Raw genomic sequence first — 19543 nt, forward strand, 5'->3', positions numbered from 1 at the left:
GGATGCAGAGCTGCTTTCATTTGCAGGCCTCCATTCCTGCACTCACAGTCAACTATAGGGGTAGCATAGTGCAACCTGCCTAAATAACATTAATTGTGCAGGCTATTAAACAACCCTCTCTTCCAGTATAATTTGTGATGAGACCTAGTAGCATATAAGCCTCATTGCAAAATTCACACCTATTTACAAACCAGTCGGAGTGCAAACAGCCCATCCAGGTTTGCAAATTGATATTAATACATCAGCTCCTGTTATGAAAATGCACTCTGTTGAATCTAAGAACATCAAACGAACTCTCCTATACCATTCTCCCACACTAACAGAACCTCCTTGCACTCCAAGTGCTCTGGTGCAGACAAAATACATGCAGACATGTACCTTAGAAACAATTGCTATCCTATAGTGGCAATCTGCTTGTTTATTTTTTCTAGTCTCCTCTGCAAGGGTGATTGCATTTTTCCTCCAGGTTGAGAAAGACCATCTAAAAGAAAACAGACATAGAAGGGATTAGGGAAAGGACCAGGAACTGATCTGTGAGTCACATTACTGATGAACGATAAAAAGGTATGGAGGCTTCTAGGTCATTGACAAAAGTAGCAGAGCACTAAAAGTAAGTAGATGAGGAAAGCGGGACTCAGGTTTATTGTAGCTGTACACTGGGGCACAGAGGAAGTTGGAGAAGTTTCAGCTGAGAGTGAATTCACACAGGTTCTTTTTGTTTATTTACCGTAGGAGAGTTGTATGGTGTTGAGTCTCCTTTTCATACACCTGTTGGAGAACACTGTGGATGCTACTCTGGTATTGCTATAGGAGTGAAAAAACATAAAAGGATTACCTCTCAATCATCTTTATTTGAAGCACTCTCACAGGCATAGAAAACCACAGACAGCAATGTGTAAAAAAACAAACATGCAGGTCTTTAAAGCGATGAAGGTATGTATTAAACATCACCTGCATTACAATGGACCATGCCTCACTCTCTCCCTTTAAATTCTTCTTCCTGCTGGAAGGAACCTGGAGTTTAAACCTGGCTCTGGCCCTTGAATATAAATTGTCTGACTCTATGCAAAGCACTAAATCCCCTGTGTCTCAAACAATAGATAGGTATGAAATATAATATTGTGAAATAGATATGTGCAAATGCCTACTTGATGAGGAGTGAACCCTTACTACCCAGCTAAGTTTGCACTACATAAATTTCAATCCAGGTAAACATAATTAAATACATGTACAACGCACCTTATACAGGTCCACCTACCTTCCATCCAATGAAAACCTTGTTCAACAGTGTACGTTGATAGTGTATGTCAGCTTTCAACAGCTTCCGCCACTTCTCTCGCCGACCAACCAGGAACTACCATTCCAGAAGAACAGAAAACACTGTAATTATTGCATACCAATGTGTATCAACAAAATGATGGGGATAGACAATCTGATGGCTGCATTAGGGGAGTGACAGGCAGATGCAGAGTGTCTAAACCTTGTTGGAATGGATCACAAACGAACGTAAGCGCACAGGTCCAGTGGCCTCTGGGGACATGAACAATACTGCACAGGTACATTTGTAGTTATGATTATACATATATTCTACAAACAGCAAACATAGAAAGAAAGAACTTAACTTGCCTCTATCCAGCCGTTCCACGACCGTCTCAGACATCTTCGACGATCAGACTGCATGGCATCAAACTCGAGCGCTCTCCTATAAAAGAAAAAATCTTTCACTTCCACCCTTCTATTTGAGGTTTACCGCCTGTGCCCCATCTATCCTTAAAAGCAATCAGATATATTTGTAGACGTGTAAAGTGGCTAGATTGCTGTCCTAGGGACTTAGAGCCCTGGGTTTTAATCTTACTATCGGCACTTGACCGAATAGTTGTGCGATTCTGGAATCAATATACTTGCATGCCTCACAAGCGTTTCAAATCCAAATTGTGCATTACCTTGGAAACTTTAAATTTTCTGTTATTCTGTCTTCCCAGGTGACTTTTCATGCTTGCATTTAGAGGGTTATTTAAATATTGTGTAAGTGCCCAAAATCTACACACTGTATAATCAGATTCAGCAATGTGGAATTTCATAAAATAACTACTTGTCCAAGAGACATGATTCTTTAGAAATCTTGTTTAAAATTCCACTTATCCCTTTTGGTGGCATGCAGGGGGGGGTGATAAATGACTGCAGCTTCCACACTGTATCAGAGCTCTGACACTTTTGCCAGGGCTCTCATTATATCAGGGTCCAGAATCTAGTAAGGCTCTGATTTTGCCATCTTTCCATAAGTCTACACGCAAGGACTGAAAGTAAGTGGAAAGCAATAGATCGAGATTTGGACGGCTTGTGAGTCTGTGCACACGCACAAACTTACATGCTCATGGGTATTCCTAAACTACTCTCCTTAGAACTTTACTCTTGATAAGGGCAGGAATAAAACTTTTTCCAGGGTGGCAAAAAAGGTGATTTAGGCAGAAGCATTTGCAATGGTTCAGTAGATTTTTCACATAAGCAAATATATGCACATAGATTTCCTCATGCAAAAATGGAGTACGGTTTCCAGGTCTACTTCTGTAACCGTTGTGAATTCCTAAAACCAATGTAAGATCATATAACTGGGCTTGCACTTTTCTAACTTTCTCTATGCGTTGGGATCCTGATTTATTTCCATGTTGCCCATAACTGTTTTACACTGAGCCTCTCTTAGATTTTTTTTATTTTTTATTTTTTAAATATTAAACATTTTAGTAAACGATGCCTCCAGGAAATGGTATCTAAAGTTGCACAATGATTTAGATAACTGTTTTTTTCCTAGTTGCTATTTTTATTATACATTTTATTTTTAAGAAACACTATTACCAATGTTACTTTCATGTATCTGGTAATAATTATGGAGCATGCTGAAAGCATTATAAGTAGCCTCAAACTGTTACATTATGCAAGCATGTGTACTATTTTATACTGGAACCACTACCAGGAACGTAAGCTAAACGCACAGCACTTCCTTATAGTGCTGCCCGAAAAGTAAAGTCTTTGCATTAATGAATCATATAAGCAACTGTGCATAATTTATATACATGGGATTCTGTAATCCCTCTATAAACGGCAGTCACTAACTTCTTGATAATTGGCGACTTGTGGCAAACCAGGTCGCGGATTATAAAGAAAAGAATTCAGAACTCAACTATTGTAAGGTTGTCACTGCTGAGTTCTGACATCAATGCCTGCTGGCTGAGTCAGCAGATGAGGTGAAAGGCAGGTCAGGTCATGGAGGAGAATTAAAGAGTCTATTTGAAGCAACAAAGGGAATGTTGCTTTTCTTTCTTCTGCAGATTCAGAGTGTCGCTGGTGTTGTAGAATTCTCTAAATAGGAGCTGCTCTCCCCCTGAACGTGGGAACTACCCAGAGTTACCCGCTTACTTATTTCCATAAGTTAGGAGGCACTCCAAGCCTGAAAGCGTATTATTTTGACTTATAGCGGTGTTCCCTTGTGTCTGGGCAAAGCTATACCTCTCTGAAGAGCTCTAACAAGAGTGACGTGTCATGGGTTGCCTTTAAGCATTAAGCATTCCAGGTTGGTTTGGATGGTATTTATCAATTTCAAGCTGTAATACTGTGCCTGGAGTGGTAAAAGTCTTTTGTGATTTTACAGCTTGGCATAGATGGCACTGTGCTAATCCTATGCTCAAAAACGTTGCTAGAATTGGATGCACGTATGACGTTCGACAGCATCGAATGGTCATACTGGTTTGTAGTCCTGAGGAGAATGGGCTTCGGGGAAAGATTTTGCGACTGGGTCAGACGTCTCTACCGGGACCCGATGGCGAGAGTCAGGGTCAATGGGGTGGTGTCCAGGGAATCATACTGTACAGGGGCACCCGTCAGGGCTGCCCCCCGTCCCCCACGATTTTCACGCTGGCGCTTGAGCCACTCGCGGCACGGTTATGCCAAGATCCACTTATTTAGGGTATTGAGAGTGTGGGAGGTTGGGAAGAGCATATTTCTTTGTACACTGATGATGTCTTACTATAGGAGCATAAGCCCCAGCAGACAATCCATCGACTCCTACACATCTTCCTGTTTGGCAGCTACTCAGGATACCTGCTAAACTGGGATAAATCCCTGGTGTTTCCGTTGCCTGGCGCTAGCAAGGTAAGAAGCGTTTAAATACCTGGGTGTCCGTATCGCTTGATCAGAGGGGGAATTCATAACACTCCGAATAGTCCCACAGCTAAGGAGGTTAAGGGAGGATGTTACCCACTGGAGGCTGCTTTGGATCTCTTTGATGGGTCAGGCCATCCTGTTCAAGACAATGTCCCTCCCACATTTATTATAAGTGCTCCAGAACACCTCCTACAAATTGCCAAACATAGTTTTCCAGACAATCGACTCCGAACTCCGCAACCTGTTGTGGGAGGAGGGTACCCCGGGAATAGCACTGGGCAAACTTCAGTGCAGAGTATACAAGGGTGGTTTGGCGGCTCCAGACATTAGGTCCTACTACCTGCCGTCCCAATTGATAAACATCAACAACTGGGTGTTTAGTGACACCACTGAGCCAGCATATTGGTTGGACTGGTTCACCATGGGAGCGACAGTCTATCTAGCAGTGCTCTATTAGAAAAGCTGCGAGAAACAGCTCAGACTCGTATGCAGAGAGTAGTGAGAGCGTGGCGAGACACAACAAAATTGTTGGGGTGGAATAAAACTGAAGGCTCAGACCCCTCTCAGGGCCTGTGATAGGTGGGACACCTACAGGACTTCCGCCGCCTGAGCTAAATAGGTCACACCTGGGGGATGTCTGGAGAGATGAGGCAATGATCTCGTTTGACGATCTAAAGACCAGATACAGAGCGCTTCCGACACTTACACTTACTACATGCCCTACGCTGCCACTTGCCAGAAGGGGAACAAATACCCAAGTACTCTGTCCCCACGTAGACAGACTTCTTCTGAACCCGACGTGGAAAAAGCCGCCTCCTATATCTACTGAAACTTATTAATAATTTACGGACCTCCTGGGATCCCTGAGATAGGCGTGGGAATCAGACATGAGCCTCCTGGAGAATGAGGATTGGGCAGAGGCACTGCAACGCCTTAGAGATATTGCCATTCATACATGTTTTCGATCTGTTCAGCTCTGTATCGTGCACAGGTCGTACGCCTCTAGAACACTCCAGTACAGATGGGGCCGCTTTGACTCCGATCGATGCGCCAGAGGGTGCGGGGTGGTAGGATCCTTCTTTCATATCATATGGGCCTACCCCAACATACAGTGTTATTGGAAAGGAGTGACCAGGATTATGTCCGCAGCCACGGGTCTCCAGGTACCACTAGAAGCAAGATGGCAGATTTTGGCTATAACGAGGAAGGAGAGGTGGCCCAAATACCTTGGTATCTGGCTTATGCTGGCCTTGGGGGATAGCGAAGAGAAACATTGCTCGGGCGTGAAGAGCAACAGCCCTACCTAGGTTGAGGGACTGGGAATACGAGCTAGACTAGTACCAGCAGGCAGAAAAGGTTATTTCTCAAGGTAACGGATGCCACAAAAAATGAGAAAAGATCTGGGCCCATTGGGACGAGTAAAGGCATAGTTAGATAGCATCCGGATACAGGCGCTATAAAGGAAATCAACCTCAGACGGGGGAAACAGGGGACGGAATGTTCCAAATGGAGAGACCTCTCACCATGTAATCATCCTCGCAATTCACAGACTGTATTACACCTCTGTATCTGTAACAAATTGTAATGGTGTGCCAAGCAACTGTTCAATAAAAAGAGTTCTTAAAAATAAAAAAGCATTGGGGAGTGTGTTGCTGGTGTTATTGGGTTAACTGAGGAGGAGGAAGTGTTTTATATATATATATATATATATATATATATATATATATATATATATATATATATATATATATATATATATATATATATATTCACTGAAAAAACCATAGGTTTCACACAAGTTATAGTTAGCTGTACATTTCACTCGTAAAAAACCAATGAAATTCCACGTTATAGTTAGTGCAGGCAACTATAACTCACGCGACCGCAATCCTCTGCTAATGACATATGTGTCTTTATGAAAAAAAAATATTTGTAATATATGTATAGCTAAAATTTAATGGAAGAAGACATGGGCAAATAAGTGTCTAAATACAGTATTAGCATCTGCAGAGGATTGCGGTCACGTGAGTTATAGTTGCCTGCACTAACTATAATGTGGAATTTCATTGGTTTTTTACGAGTGAAATGTACAGCTAACTATAACTTGTGTGCAACCTATGGTTTTTTCAGTGAATTTGCAAGGTTTTTTTAAATGCGAATTCCTAACTATAACGTGTGTGAAACCTATGGTTTTTTCAGTGAATTTGTACGGTTTTTTAAATGCTAAGTTACTTTACGCCGTTCGTGCCGTGCGCGCCCACTTCACGCAGTTCGTTCCGTGCGCGCACGGTGCGCTTCGCGCACCGTGCGCGCACAGTGAGCACGAGGTGCGCTTCGCGCACCGCGCGCCCACTTAACGCAGTAAGTGCCGTGCACGCACGGTGGGCACGCGGTGCGCTATGCGCACCGCGTGCCCACGTTACGCTGGATGGGCCATGTACGCACGATGCCCTTCGCGCACCGTCCGCACACGGAGGACATATTATGCGCTTCGTTGTGAAAGGTTTTCTATTAAATGTTCAGTTGATTGATATGCCATGCACAAAAGGTGCCCTGCGGGTACCTTTTGAACACGGGGGGGGGGGGGGGGGGGGGGGGAAATATATGGATTTTGTTTTTTTTTTATTTAATTTTTCACCGTACGCGTACGGTAAGCGTATTCAGCGTTTTTAAAAAAAATATATATATATATATTTTTGGGCTTTGGATGGCCTTCTGGCACACCATAACCAAGGCTAGGTGGTTAGGAGCTGTCTAGCCTGCCCCCTTTTTATGATATCCAACTTTGTTTTTCCTCCCCCCCTCAGAGTGCTAGAGAGAAAATGGCGGCCGACACTTTCTGGTTTCGACCGATTCGAATGTTTACTAAGATCTAACAGCCAATCAGAATCGCGCTCGCGCACGGCACCGTACGGTAAGCTTACGGTGCGCGCTCGGAGCGCGCTTACAGATATATATATTGATTTAAATGCTATTTTCTCAGGAACTACTGAACAGATTTACACCAGACCTACAAAAGGCACTTCCTTGACCTGAGGACTACCTCTCTGCCAAATTACAAGTAATTCTGTTCAGCCGTTCGGGCTGTAGCTGTGTCTAAAGGTCCTATGGAAAAATGCATGGGGAAAACGCGTTTTGGGACCCCCCTTTTTTCTCAGCCCCCGCTTGACGAATCCCCCCCGAGACTTTCAGGGTAGGAGCGGAGCGTAGCGCCCCATTAGTTTTGAAAATTTCGCCAGGATTCGTCGACCGGCGCCAAAGTTATTCCAAATAGAATGTTGCGGATTTCCTATGGAAACAGGGTCCTAACTATAACTACCTACTGGCGACCGCCAGTAGGTAATATATATATATATATTCGTATCCGTGATTAGAACACAAGAAGACTCACACTCCAGGATTACAACTAAAAAAGTTAATTGTATTGGTTTGAACATCATCGCGTTTCGACCACAGAGGTCTTCTTCCAATTGGCTCTCAACCTTTTACATGAATTGCTATTGGTCCACAGACAAAATTAATCGCAACATTTATTTGTGTCGGCATGTAATACTAACATACTGAAATGCCCGAAACATTTTCTCTGTAATATTAAAGTTCATGGTAATTGTTTCTCATTCACCCATACCATCTCTCTGTATTATGAAGATTCACCGCATCTTGATTAATCGATACGGTTTAACTTGCGCAATAAAAATTGTATTTTGACCTCATTAATATAATCTTCTCTTTTCATAAGAATAATGTTTCCACCTTTGTCAGCTTGGTGTATTACTATACTGTTATCATTCTTGAGACTAGTAATTGCTAGCTTTTCTTCTTTGGACAGATTCTCTTTCTTCCAATGTACACTAACATTCCTACTGCCCTTGTCTTCTAGTCTATGTAGATCAGCGATGATTATATTAATGAGGTCAAAAGACAATTGAGTGATAGCAGTTGTTAAAGGAAATTGAGCCATAATCCGACAAAAGAAGCAGGCAGATATATATCTGAAAAGTTATACTCTTAGAAGGAACAAGGTCTATTGGATGAGCAGGAGAATAAATATTTAAATGTCTCAAATCCAACCTTTTTATATATATACACATAAATCAATACATAATCCACCAGGGAGACATATAGTTTCCAGTATAGGGAGTTTAACGGAGCATATTTCAGTTTGTAGATCTATTTTTAAAACCACTAGTCATGAACCTACCCTCGTATATAGGGGACACTATGGATGTGTTGAATAAATTACAGGATGAAGTGTGGGACAAGGATTTGAGCTTTGTAACTCTTGATGTTGTAGGGCTTTATACTAGTATAGACAATGAGAAAGGAGAGCTAGTGTTGAATCACTTCTTAGGACATAGAAGTGCTAGTCTTTTGGATCATTCCATGACGATTGCAGAAATGAGTTCTCCGATACTAAAAAATAAACTATTTTCTTTTTGAAGGAGAGTGGCATCAGCAGACGAGGGGCAATGCAATGGGTTCCAGATTTGCTCTCTCTTACGCCAACCTATTCATGGGTTGGTTTGAGAGGGAGCATGCCTGGGGCAGAAAAGCGGCGAAATGGATAGATTCAATTTTATCCTGGGGTCGATTTATTGATGTGTTGTTAATTTGGAGAGGACCAGTTAGTCAATTAACAGAGTATTTTGAATTTTTGAATGAGAATGACTGTAATGTGAAGTTCACTATGTGCCACCACAAGGAGACGATTGAATTTTTAGACATGGAATTGTTCATAGTTGATGATAAAGTTCAAGGTAGACTATTTCAAAAGCAAACAGCTACTAATTCTATTTAAAGAGCAGACAGCTCACATCCACCATCGGTAATAAAAGGCATCCCGTATGGTGAAATGATCAGAATTAGACATAATTGTAGCCTGGACAAGGATTTTGAAGAAGCATTAGAACAATTGCAACATAGATTTTCAGGACGTGGTTACCCACAGAATAGTCTGGAAGAGGCAAAAAAAAGGGTAAAGTTAGTGAACAGAGAATCCACTCTAGTACAAAAGATAAGAAACCCAACCAGAGAAAAAGTGGCTTTTATCTCCACTTAAGTATGCACCAAAACCAAATACATAAAATTTTAAATAAACATTGGAATTTGTTGAAAGGTGTTCCGGGACTAAGAAATGTTATCTCTGAGAAACCCACAGTAACCTTTAGAAAAAGTCCAACCATTGGAAATTTAGTCACCAGGAATTATCTACAATCCCTATGTTTGCAGGAAGGAAATTGGCTCCCACCACCACCAAAAGGATTTTACACATGTGGTTCTTGTAACATGTGTGAATCAGGTGTTAATCGGATTAAGAAATTCAGTTATAACACTAAAAAAGTTTACAAGATAAATTAATTTATTACTCGTAACAGTGTGGGGGTGGTTTATATAATTCAATGTGAATGTCACAAAATTTATATTGGGTGTACAAAAAGAGTTTTGAAATTAAGGATTCAGGAACACAAGGGAGCTATTGTTAGCAAAGACATTAAATCTCCTATTTTTCAACATATTAAGGACAAACATGAAAACAAAGTGGGTATTACGTTTCATGGGATTCAAAGAATAACACCAAGAGTTACAGGCGGAGACTGGGATTTGTATTTACGACAGCAAGAAGCAAGATGGATTAGCAGATGTAGATCGGTGACAATGGGGCTCAACAGTGATAATGAATTGCATTATTTTTTTAGTTAGTCCTAGGTGAGAACGAATAAGGGACTAGAGGGACTTTGTGAGGAGCTATTTAGAATTGTAATTTTTATGAGTGGTGATGAGGTTCACGCTGGAAAGAGTATTAGGCTGTTTTGAATAAACTATCATGAGATAATCTTAGCATTGTCATTTTTAGGTCTCACGCCTAGCGATGCAGTGCACAGCACTGCTCGCGCAGGCGAGAATCCTTTTGTGGAAGGTTCCAAAAAACCCTGGAATCGCACACGCTCGTGCGATTCCTTTTGTTCCACGGTATTGACGTTTGCGGTCGTCTTTTTCAGAAAGACAGCACGCAATAGGCCAAAGGCGGTCGCGTTGCTCCGCCCATGGCCTATTGGTGTCTGTTACCCGCACGCCGACATCTGTTTTCAATTATCGTGCCCAGACACGGGCGCGATAATTGAAAAAAGATCGCTCGCTGTGGGGGGCGCACGCACCACTCATTCTGCTTGTTAACAGATAATCATGGACATTCAAAACAAATGTTCCCATACATGCCAGCGTGTGGGGTACAATGGGAGTATCGAGAACAATGACGAGGAGTGTAATTTCCCCATTTGCTTGCACTGGAAATATGTGACATTGTAATTTGTACATGTTTTTTTTAATACCTTTAAGACATCTAATTTGCCCACAATTTCTAAAATATTTGCTGTTAAATAGGATTGCGAAGAGTCCCATTTTCAAATGTCGAGTAAACTTTCATGGTTCGAGGCAGTGTTTTTTTTTTTTCAAACTACCGAGTCTTTCTTTTATATCTATGCTCGGCCAAGGCCGATAATGCTTAAGCGCTAACGCTCACTTCGGATCCTGTCATGATCTAACACGTTCTTTTGATCGATACTGTCCACAAGGTATTCCCGTCCTTTCATTCCTCTCCTGTCGCTCTCCCCCCCCTAGCTCCCAACAGCATTAACTCAAACGGATCACGACTAACCAATGTACTGGTGCTGTCCTACTATCTTTGTTCAAGCATAACGGCAATATCTTCCACAGTAGGTCGATGCACCTTTTGATTGGAAAGTAAAACATGCCGCATGCACGCTTCGTATTTCACACAGAAATTGTGTGATCACTGCGCCTGCCCGCACTGTTGTGTACACTCCACGATCAATGTGTCATAACTGTCTCTGTGGAGCAATCGGTTAGCGCGTTCGGCTGTTAACCGAAAGGTTGGTGGTTCGAGCCCACCCAGGGACGGTGGCCTGTTTTGTTTTTACATCTGCCACAAACGTAGATGAAAACATTGTTATTTTTATTATATTTATAAGAAATAAAAAACGTGATTTGTTCATGAGTCAGAAACTATGTTACTTTATATGCTACAAATTTGCTTAACATTTGAACTTGCTAAAATTACGTTACGCTAAAACGCAGTGGAATTCATTCTGTGTTAGGGCAAGAGAGATCATATGCTATTTTATTATATAAAACCAGGTCCCGTGGCGAAGAGGGAATGCATACCTGCCATTACGATTTTCTGAATTACATTGTTGGTTATATTTAGTTCATACGCTGCGAGATTTATACGCATACATGCCCATATTCCCGATTCAGGCAGCAGACTCCCAATAGTTTACCCCAAAATGGCTTTATTCTTTCTCCCGCGTGACACTGTCTTTACTTCAATGGAAGTCAATGGAAACAAGCATTGGCATAGCCAATAGGTCTCGCTTTTGGGACCTTATAAGTATTTTTAAGATGGCTGTTGTGCATAAAACACTCACGCTATTATAGGCTCGTAGGGTGGATTGCCTGACCTTGGCGTCATCCGAATACAGCCGCCATAATAATAAGGTGAATGCAAGTATTTCTTGAAACGCGAACGTCTCTGAATGTTGTATTGAGTTTACTAGATAATGTACCCAGCACACGTGAGCAATAAGTACATTAGTTAAAATAGCACGCTGTAAGCATCAAGTAAGACAAAGTGCAATGATTCTTGAGATTTTCTTTCTTTTATTCCTTCGTTCATCCAACAGCCAACACGTGTTTCGTCGCACAGGGTATTGCACCCGCGAATTTATCAAGGCTATGTTCTCCTTTAGTCAGATTTTATTTGCGGTGATAATTCCAACCCGCCATAGGGGGTTCTAGAGTGGTGACGACGTTCGTGGTGATCCAGTATCAGGGATCCAAATAAGTCCTAAGATTCAAGGACACTGTTCCGATATGTTGTGTTCCGCGATTCAAAAACGTCGCCTTTTGTTCCTATCAGAGTACGAGATAAGAACAATGTTGTACGTGTTGGCTGTTGGATGAACGAAGGAATAAAAGAAAGAAAATCTCAAGAATCATTGCACTTTGTCTTACTTGATGCTTACAGCGTGCTATTTTAACTAATGTACTTATTGCTCACGTGTGCTGGGGACATTATCTAGTCAGCCAATTGGCATATGCCGATTACCTGGGGAGACTAGTGGTGCTCCTCACCTTTCAGCACCGTTACTAATATAGACTGCTCAGGATACTCCTTAGATGGTACTCTCCCCAAGTGGCGCCATTTTCCTACACTCTAAACCACTACCTCCCTTTGTATTGAGTTTAGAATGGAGTCATTTAGAATGTATATGTATATTATGCCTTTGCTTCTAAACTTTGGAATAAACATATATTTGAATGACCATCGCTTTTTTAAAAATTTTTAACGAGATTCTGTTCTTGACGTTGTACTTAGGCTATTCTTTAGCTTCTTTACTAATGGGCTCTGTTTCCCTTACCGTCCTGAGGTTCCGTTAAGAAGCACGGACACTGCCTCCCTCTCAGGGCTGCTCGGCTCCTCCCACTAGAGCTACGTCAGCCTCTAAAAAGTAAAACACGAGCAAAGCCAGCAACTAATATCATAGTGTGACAGGCTCGGACTGGAGGGGTGTTCAGACGGGAGTCAGACCAGTATACATTTGGCTATGGGCATGTGATAGGCTGGTGCCCCAATAGGCCGGTAGTGCAGATAGTCACAGTCAGGCACCGCCTGATCCACCTCTCTTTTCTCATTAGCCTGTAACAGTCTCACCCTCTTCCATGGCATTGCTTTCCTGCTCTGCTTTCACTTCTCTCCCATTCCTTATAGCTCCCCATGCCAAATTCCCCTCCTTTCTCACTAGTATGACTTTTATGCCTCTTCGTTACCATTGTCCGTCTTTTTCTGTCCTCTCTCTCTAAAAGTAATTTCCACTACTACTGCTTCTCTCACTCATGCCATGTGCTGAAGAAGCTGGAACTAGGCGCTCAGAAGGGCAGTGCATGGAAGGAGTGACTATATTGACAGAGTATAGTTGCTGAAGGGATTAGGAGGGATTTGTGCTTTCTTCTAGTAGCGCTCACAGCTCGGCATTGGATCGAGCCCCGGAGGACAGTGACTTGTCTCTGATGTTGTCATTCCATCACAAGGGAAGTGTCACAGCCAGAAAACTGATTTCTGGTTTTAAATTATCCAGTTTGTTTCTTTGATTACAGTGCATAAGTAGCCAAGAATGGGCACAAACTGAGATATTGTAGGCAATTTTAATTCCAAACAGCATTAAGTGTTAACTCAAGATTGCTAAGACGTCAGGTTGGTTGAAAATAAAGTTGCTTACAGTTTCTTACATCAAACACAACGGAGTCAGGAGGCTTTGAAAGCAAAGCCAGTACATCCTCCATGGTTAATCCTATGAGCACAACAGAACTCACTGCCTATTGTGTATGAGAAGAAATACAATGGGTAAGGCCCTCACCCACCTGGTAGGTGGCATGCTTCATCCTTCGGCCCCTCCTTGCAATGAACCCGAGGATCTACCCACCAGTCACTAATGCCCAATGGAGTAATAGAGAACTTATGAGGGCTTTTTTTGGGGGGTGGAATTTTCAATTATGCCACACTTTAAACAATGTAGGTGTGAGGGTCCCACCAGCGGAACTCAACATTTTTCTATCAATACAACCTTCTGAAGAGGTTTAAGTCGCATTCATGAGGACTAGGTCACCCTCTCTGCTATAATAAATATAAAAAAAATCGAAAACGTGTAATTCACAAACTGCTTCTGATGAAGTGTACTCAAAGATGTCATGTATGTTCGTCATTCGTTGAGCACAGCATGTATGTGAAGAGAAAAGTCACCTGACAACCATTAGTTTCCAAACAAGATGTCATGGCATTAAAAAGCAGCAAAACTATTGTGTTGCCTATTGAGGTGGGAAGGGGCGGTCGGCTGGCGATACACTGGATTGGGGTTCTCTTAGAACTATTTGTTAGCCTAAGAATGTTGTCGTACCAAAAGAATGTAAAGTATGATGCAAGGGGGGTGTCCATATGTACTGCAAACCATTTACTGAAGTAATACTGTACAATACTGGTGACGTATGTTCAATAAAAACTATTGTGTTGCATCACCTGTGAAGGACTCAAAAATGAAGGGAATGATATGCTCCCTATACTTCAATTGCAAAGTGCACGTTCACGATTGTTATTTTCTCTTACACTAGATTATGACCCATTTTGCGACACCCTCTAAGCTGGAGTATTGGATCAGGGCTCTAATGGCTATCTTTACCAGCTATATTCCTTCCCATAAACAATAAGTCAGTTCTGCTGTGGCCATATAACATTTCTTACAACCTGTGATGACTCTTAGTTGATAATGCACAGTAATCAAGGCAAACATCTTGATGTAAAAGATTGGTTTCCTGGCTGAAACACCTCATGAAAATATGTCTTTATGTAAAGATGTTTTCATTCACAAGGAGAGAGCAAGAGAAAAGTGGTCCTAGTTGCGATCTCCCAAATACAATCACAAACGTGCTGCTGGAATTAACTTGCCACAATACAGTTGGGGGGGGGGGGGGCCTTTAGTTCAAAGATTTTGGAGTAGACACCTCACCCACAAAAAATGTGGCATGATTCATCATCGGAGCCTATCCACACCCTGATACAACTAGGGCGGACTCAACCAAAAACAAGCATTTGCACCCATAAACAAGTATTTGCAATGCGATAGGTCTCACATTTTCGAGAGTTTGAGCTGTTTGCATTGTAAATGACAATGCCTTTTATTTACATATTGGCTTTTAAAAGATAAATAAAAGGCATTGTCACAAATGCGAGACCTATTGCATTGCAAATGCTTGTTATGAGTGGTGATGAGGTTCACGCTTGGTAACCTAAGTCACATACTTAAAGACAGTGGTTCACGATTGACTATATACCACCAGGTGAACTTATTAGCATTCTATATAATAGATTTCATTGATTTACAATACTTATTCATAAAGATGATCAGGATAGAGAAATGGCACCCTGTAGATAAATCATTTCTACAATTTTCTTCACCATGCAAGTACTTCATTAAGTAAGGATTAATACATAGATTCAGAGGGTAGGTGTCCCTTCACGCTAGATATTTAACATTACATAATATATGCACTAATAGTAATGGTCATTGGAAATGGAGGTCAGTACATAGTTCATTTTGCAAGACACTAAATGTCTTAACACGAGAGACTGAAGTATTGCACAAGTAGGTTGCAGGCCTGCGTTGAGCTGAGTAACTACCGTTGTGCGTCACTGTTGATGCCGTATAATATAGATGCTGTTCTAACAATTTTAATTGCGCAGGTTAAACAGTATCGATTAATCAAGATGCGGTGAGTGTAATAATCACCGTATTTTGACAATTTTTATGCCGTTAAATAGATATTATTTCAAGAAATCGTGTTGCGTGGGTTAAATAATAACCATGAATCTTCATAATACAGAGCGATGGTACGGGTGAATGAGAAACCATAACCATGAACTTTAATATTACAGAGCAAATGTTTCGGGCATTTCAGTATGTTAGTATTACATGCCGACATAAAAAACAAACGTTGCGATTATGTTTTGTCTGTGGACCAATAGCAATTCATGTAAAAGGTTGAGAACCAATAGGATGTAACTTTAGTTAGACTTGGAACACGAGTACGCGTGCTAACAAAAAGTAGGTTGCGAGATCGCGGTGAATATAAACACAGTTGGAAGTGTTAAATAGCCACTTCGGATTGCGGACAACACAGGAAACCGAATGCAATAATATGAGAACCAATATTATGTGACTTTAGTTAGATTTGGAACATTAGTACGCTTGTTAACAAATAGCAGGTCACAAGACCGCAGTGAATATAAACACCGTTGATAGTGTTTAAGAGTTGCTTCGGTGGGCGTACCAAAGAGGGATTCGGATGCAATTAATGTTAATCAAGGCTTAGCAAAGGTGACAGATTATTGGTGGAATGGTTAACTGATACTTGAAGCCGATAGGTTAGTAGAAGGTTTAAATATGACCAGTTAGTTAAAGTTCGCCAACGGCGGGATTTATCGGACCGGCTGTTCGGGCGAAGGACTGATGGAGTGTCTAATGGTGAGGGTACACTTTATGATACGGCAATTTCGATGCATGAAGGCATTCAGAGGGAAGGCTGTACAGGAATGGGGAGTTCGGTCGAAAGGGATGGAGAACATTTTGACATTAATTTTGCCAGTTTAATTATACTGAAAAGAAAATTGGGGCGACAAGGTGAATTTTGGTCGCGTGGTGCGAAGCACTGCTTGTTAGATTGTGATAAGACAGTAGTGCCTTTTTCTAATTGCAGAATTAAACCAAGAGAGATTACTACTATGAAGGAAGCTTGATGAAAATCATTACACCAGTATCGCTGGGATCATAATTGAGATATAGGTAGGTTTATTGTCAGTATATTAATAATGGGAGACACTTAAATTATAAATGATTTGTAATAAGGAATTATTTTTGATTAATTAGGCTTTAGGATAGTGACACAAGTAGATTAACAAAACTCTTTGGATTTTGGATTTAGAATGTGATGCTTGGATAAAGTTTCAAGGTAATCTATCATCAATAGTGGGATAATGAGAATTGATAGATCAATAAGGAGATGTGTGAATACATGTAATGAGTAATAATGGAGAATAATCGTACAGGGAATTCTGTATATGATTAATAAATTGATTCAAACATTGAACAAAATCAAATACTTATAATAATTCGCCTTTAGACAAATGTGGTACATCAAGATGATGTTTTATGACGTTTTTACTAATATTATAATGTGAAGCAACAGTAATTGTTGATTTTTGAATGTAGATGAATTACACAGCAGCAAAAAATCTTTATAAAATGACTTCTATCCTGAGAGACTTAAAATTAGGATGGAGATAGGCAGGCCGGATAGTTGATAATTATACTTTTTTTCGATTCAAGTACAGATATTTCAATGACGTTTTTATACATTGTGTTTTGTTGTCTTGTCTTATTGCAGCCCTGATGAAGTCCTGAGGAAGGACGAAACGCGTAAGCTGTATGGAATTTTTTGACTATAAAGAATTGATGGCTGTAAAGAATTGATGAAAATATCTTACTATTTGTGAAGAAATCAAATTTGATGAAAAGAACATTATGGAACTGATGATTTGATGCATTTATTTTCATGAATAAAGCTTCAACATTGGAACTGTTTTGGAAACTATTGGCCTGTGGATTGAATTTCGTTCATTAAGATTCAATAATTGATTGTTGACCACAGAAGATTGATTAACGCTCGCTCCTCTGTTCACATATAAAAATTCTACGTTCATGACTATCAGTGAGAATCATACAATGCAGAAACATAGATTCATACCGCAAGATCATATTAAGAATAGGGATATCGTAAGGGGAGGAGAGAGCTCAGCGAGGAATCTACAGGATTATATAGTACTCACCAGAAACACTGTTACCAAAGGTTAGCAACTTTTTTCTGATAAATACTTCTTCTGCAATTCCTCATCTTATGAATGAGTCCCAACGCAATAACCTCAGGATATGTAATTAAGAATCAATTAACCAAGGAAGTCATCCAACACAGCTTTGATGAAGTATCCGTCACTGTGTTCCTGAGCAGTCAAACAGTAATAAATGGCAAAGGTATGCAGAAGAGACCAAGTTGTTAGTTGGCAAACAGCCACCAGCACACCCGTAGAAAGCTCAGCAGAAGCTGCCGTGGGCATTTTGCAGACAGTGTAAAAATATTGTCTGGAAGGTGTTTTTTGGTTAAGGATTATTCAATGAGAAATAGAACATTTGGTCACAGCATTGGCTTGCCTACCTCCAGCAAAGCCTACAAAAGCTGATCATCCACTCTTAGCCATAGGAAAGAACATACATATGGAACTGTTTGAGCAACATCTCCTCTTACTTGGAAGTGTGAGGGGAAAAGAATGATGGAAAGGTTAGAAACTGGCCTTTGTAGAAGGCCGATAAAACCAGATGAGAAAGGATGGGCAAATACAAAGAACCAGCATGTCTGGGTAAAGAACATTAAATGGTTAAAGAACTCAAAGTGCCTGTAGCTTACAGACACTACGAGCTAAAGGATTGCCACTAGAAATTCAGTTTTAAGAATAAGTAAGCAAACTGAAAAACTGAATTTCAGTTCAAACCGCGATGCCATGAGACAGGTTAAAATGCAGTTTAAATCCCCCTGCGAACCAATAAAGGGCATCAGAGTACAATGGGTATTTCAAGAAACTATCAATAGCAAGCCTTGCCTCCCTTCTTACCATAAGCTCTTCCTAGTATGAAGAGTGATAAGGGTGACTTTTCCCTGACCCACCATGCCTCTTTCTGGAAATGACTAGAAGAAAACTAGATGAGGCGGAATAAGGTGACAAAATAAAGAACAGCGACTCAAAAATATAATGAATAGTGGTGGTCTTGTACAAAAAAGATCTGAATAAAGTTCCTGAGATGTAGGGAAGAAAATCGTTCCTAGCGAGATGGACTGCCCTCAACTTTAACACTGATGTGCGTTTGTAGCTTGGACTTGGGACAAGGGCCTTCAACCATCTTCTCTGGTAAGCACACCGGCCCAATGAAGAGCTATCTATAATAGCTGTGTGAATGTGCAGGACAGAAGAGACAGGCCGCTGAGAGAATGGAAGGGCACACATATAGGCTGTGATCTTTTCAACTATATGTGGATTTCAGTGGTGTCTTTCAAACCTTTTGAAATTAGTGCTTATCAGAGGTTATTGGGCTGCCTAACTCCCGAAATCGACAGCAACTGTTCTTCCCAGTGTTTACAAAACATGTTTTTTGCAGTGTTTATTATAAAGTACATATTTAATTTCAGGAACAAGTAACGCAGGGTGTGTAGTATTTTCTCATCGGCTTTGTGTCCTGTGGACGTATGTTAGACTATTTTAAGCATAAAACATCTGTATTGCACTCATTCACATCTCACTACCCTCTCTCACATCTCATTTTCCTCTCAGACTCACTCTGGCAGGACTCTGTCTGGTTTACAGGACTATCTATGGATTAAAAAAGTAACAGACCCATATTAAAATATTTTAATAAATAAATTCCTAGATACAGTTGGAGGGGGGGTCATTCATCTACTCTTTACTAAATATTATGACATTGATGGGGTGGTCAACCCTGACAACAGCGTAGGGCGTGGCGAAGAGGGACATGATGGCGGACACATCTTCCTGAACCTTCGCGCTATGGCCCGATTATCGTGATTAATAGGTGTCGGTGGTGCCCCAAAAGTGCTATGAGGACAAAGTCCTAAACGGTGAAGTTCCGACTTGGAGACGAGAGCCAGAATCTGAGGGACAAGGTGGCCACGCCGAGCGAATAAAGTATTGAAC

General features: G+C 41.0%; 1 protein-coding gene and 1 non-coding gene across 3 annotated transcripts in view; one reads left to right on the top strand and one right to left on the bottom strand.

Annotated features, from left to right (window-relative positions):
* Nucleotides 1-19543, bottom strand: part of SFI1 (SFI1 centrin binding protein) — a 531261-nt gene that overhangs the window by 235027 nt on the left and 276691 nt on the right. For both annotated transcript variants that reach the window (XM_085635878.1, XM_085635877.1), the window contains exons 17-20: nucleotides 1627-1702; nucleotides 1259-1354; nucleotides 728-804; nucleotides 379-481 (exon numbers count right to left, since the gene is read on the bottom strand). In XM_085635878.1, coding sequence (XP_085492004.1) covers nucleotides 379-481; nucleotides 728-804; nucleotides 1259-1354; nucleotides 1627-1702 — 352 coding nt within the window. The remainder of the gene's footprint in view (nucleotides 1-378; nucleotides 482-727; nucleotides 805-1258; nucleotides 1355-1626; nucleotides 1703-19543) is intronic.
* On the top strand, nucleotides 11003-11076 carry TRNAN-GUU (transfer RNA asparagine (anticodon GUU)). Its single transcript has one exon. It is a non-coding gene; the product is annotated as a tRNA-Asn (tRNA).

This window comes from Triturus cristatus, chromosome 11, assembly GCF_964204655.1.
Source record: "Triturus cristatus chromosome 11, aTriCri1.1, whole genome shotgun sequence".
Lineage (NCBI taxonomy): Eukaryota > Metazoa > Chordata > Amphibia > Caudata > Salamandridae > Triturus > Triturus cristatus.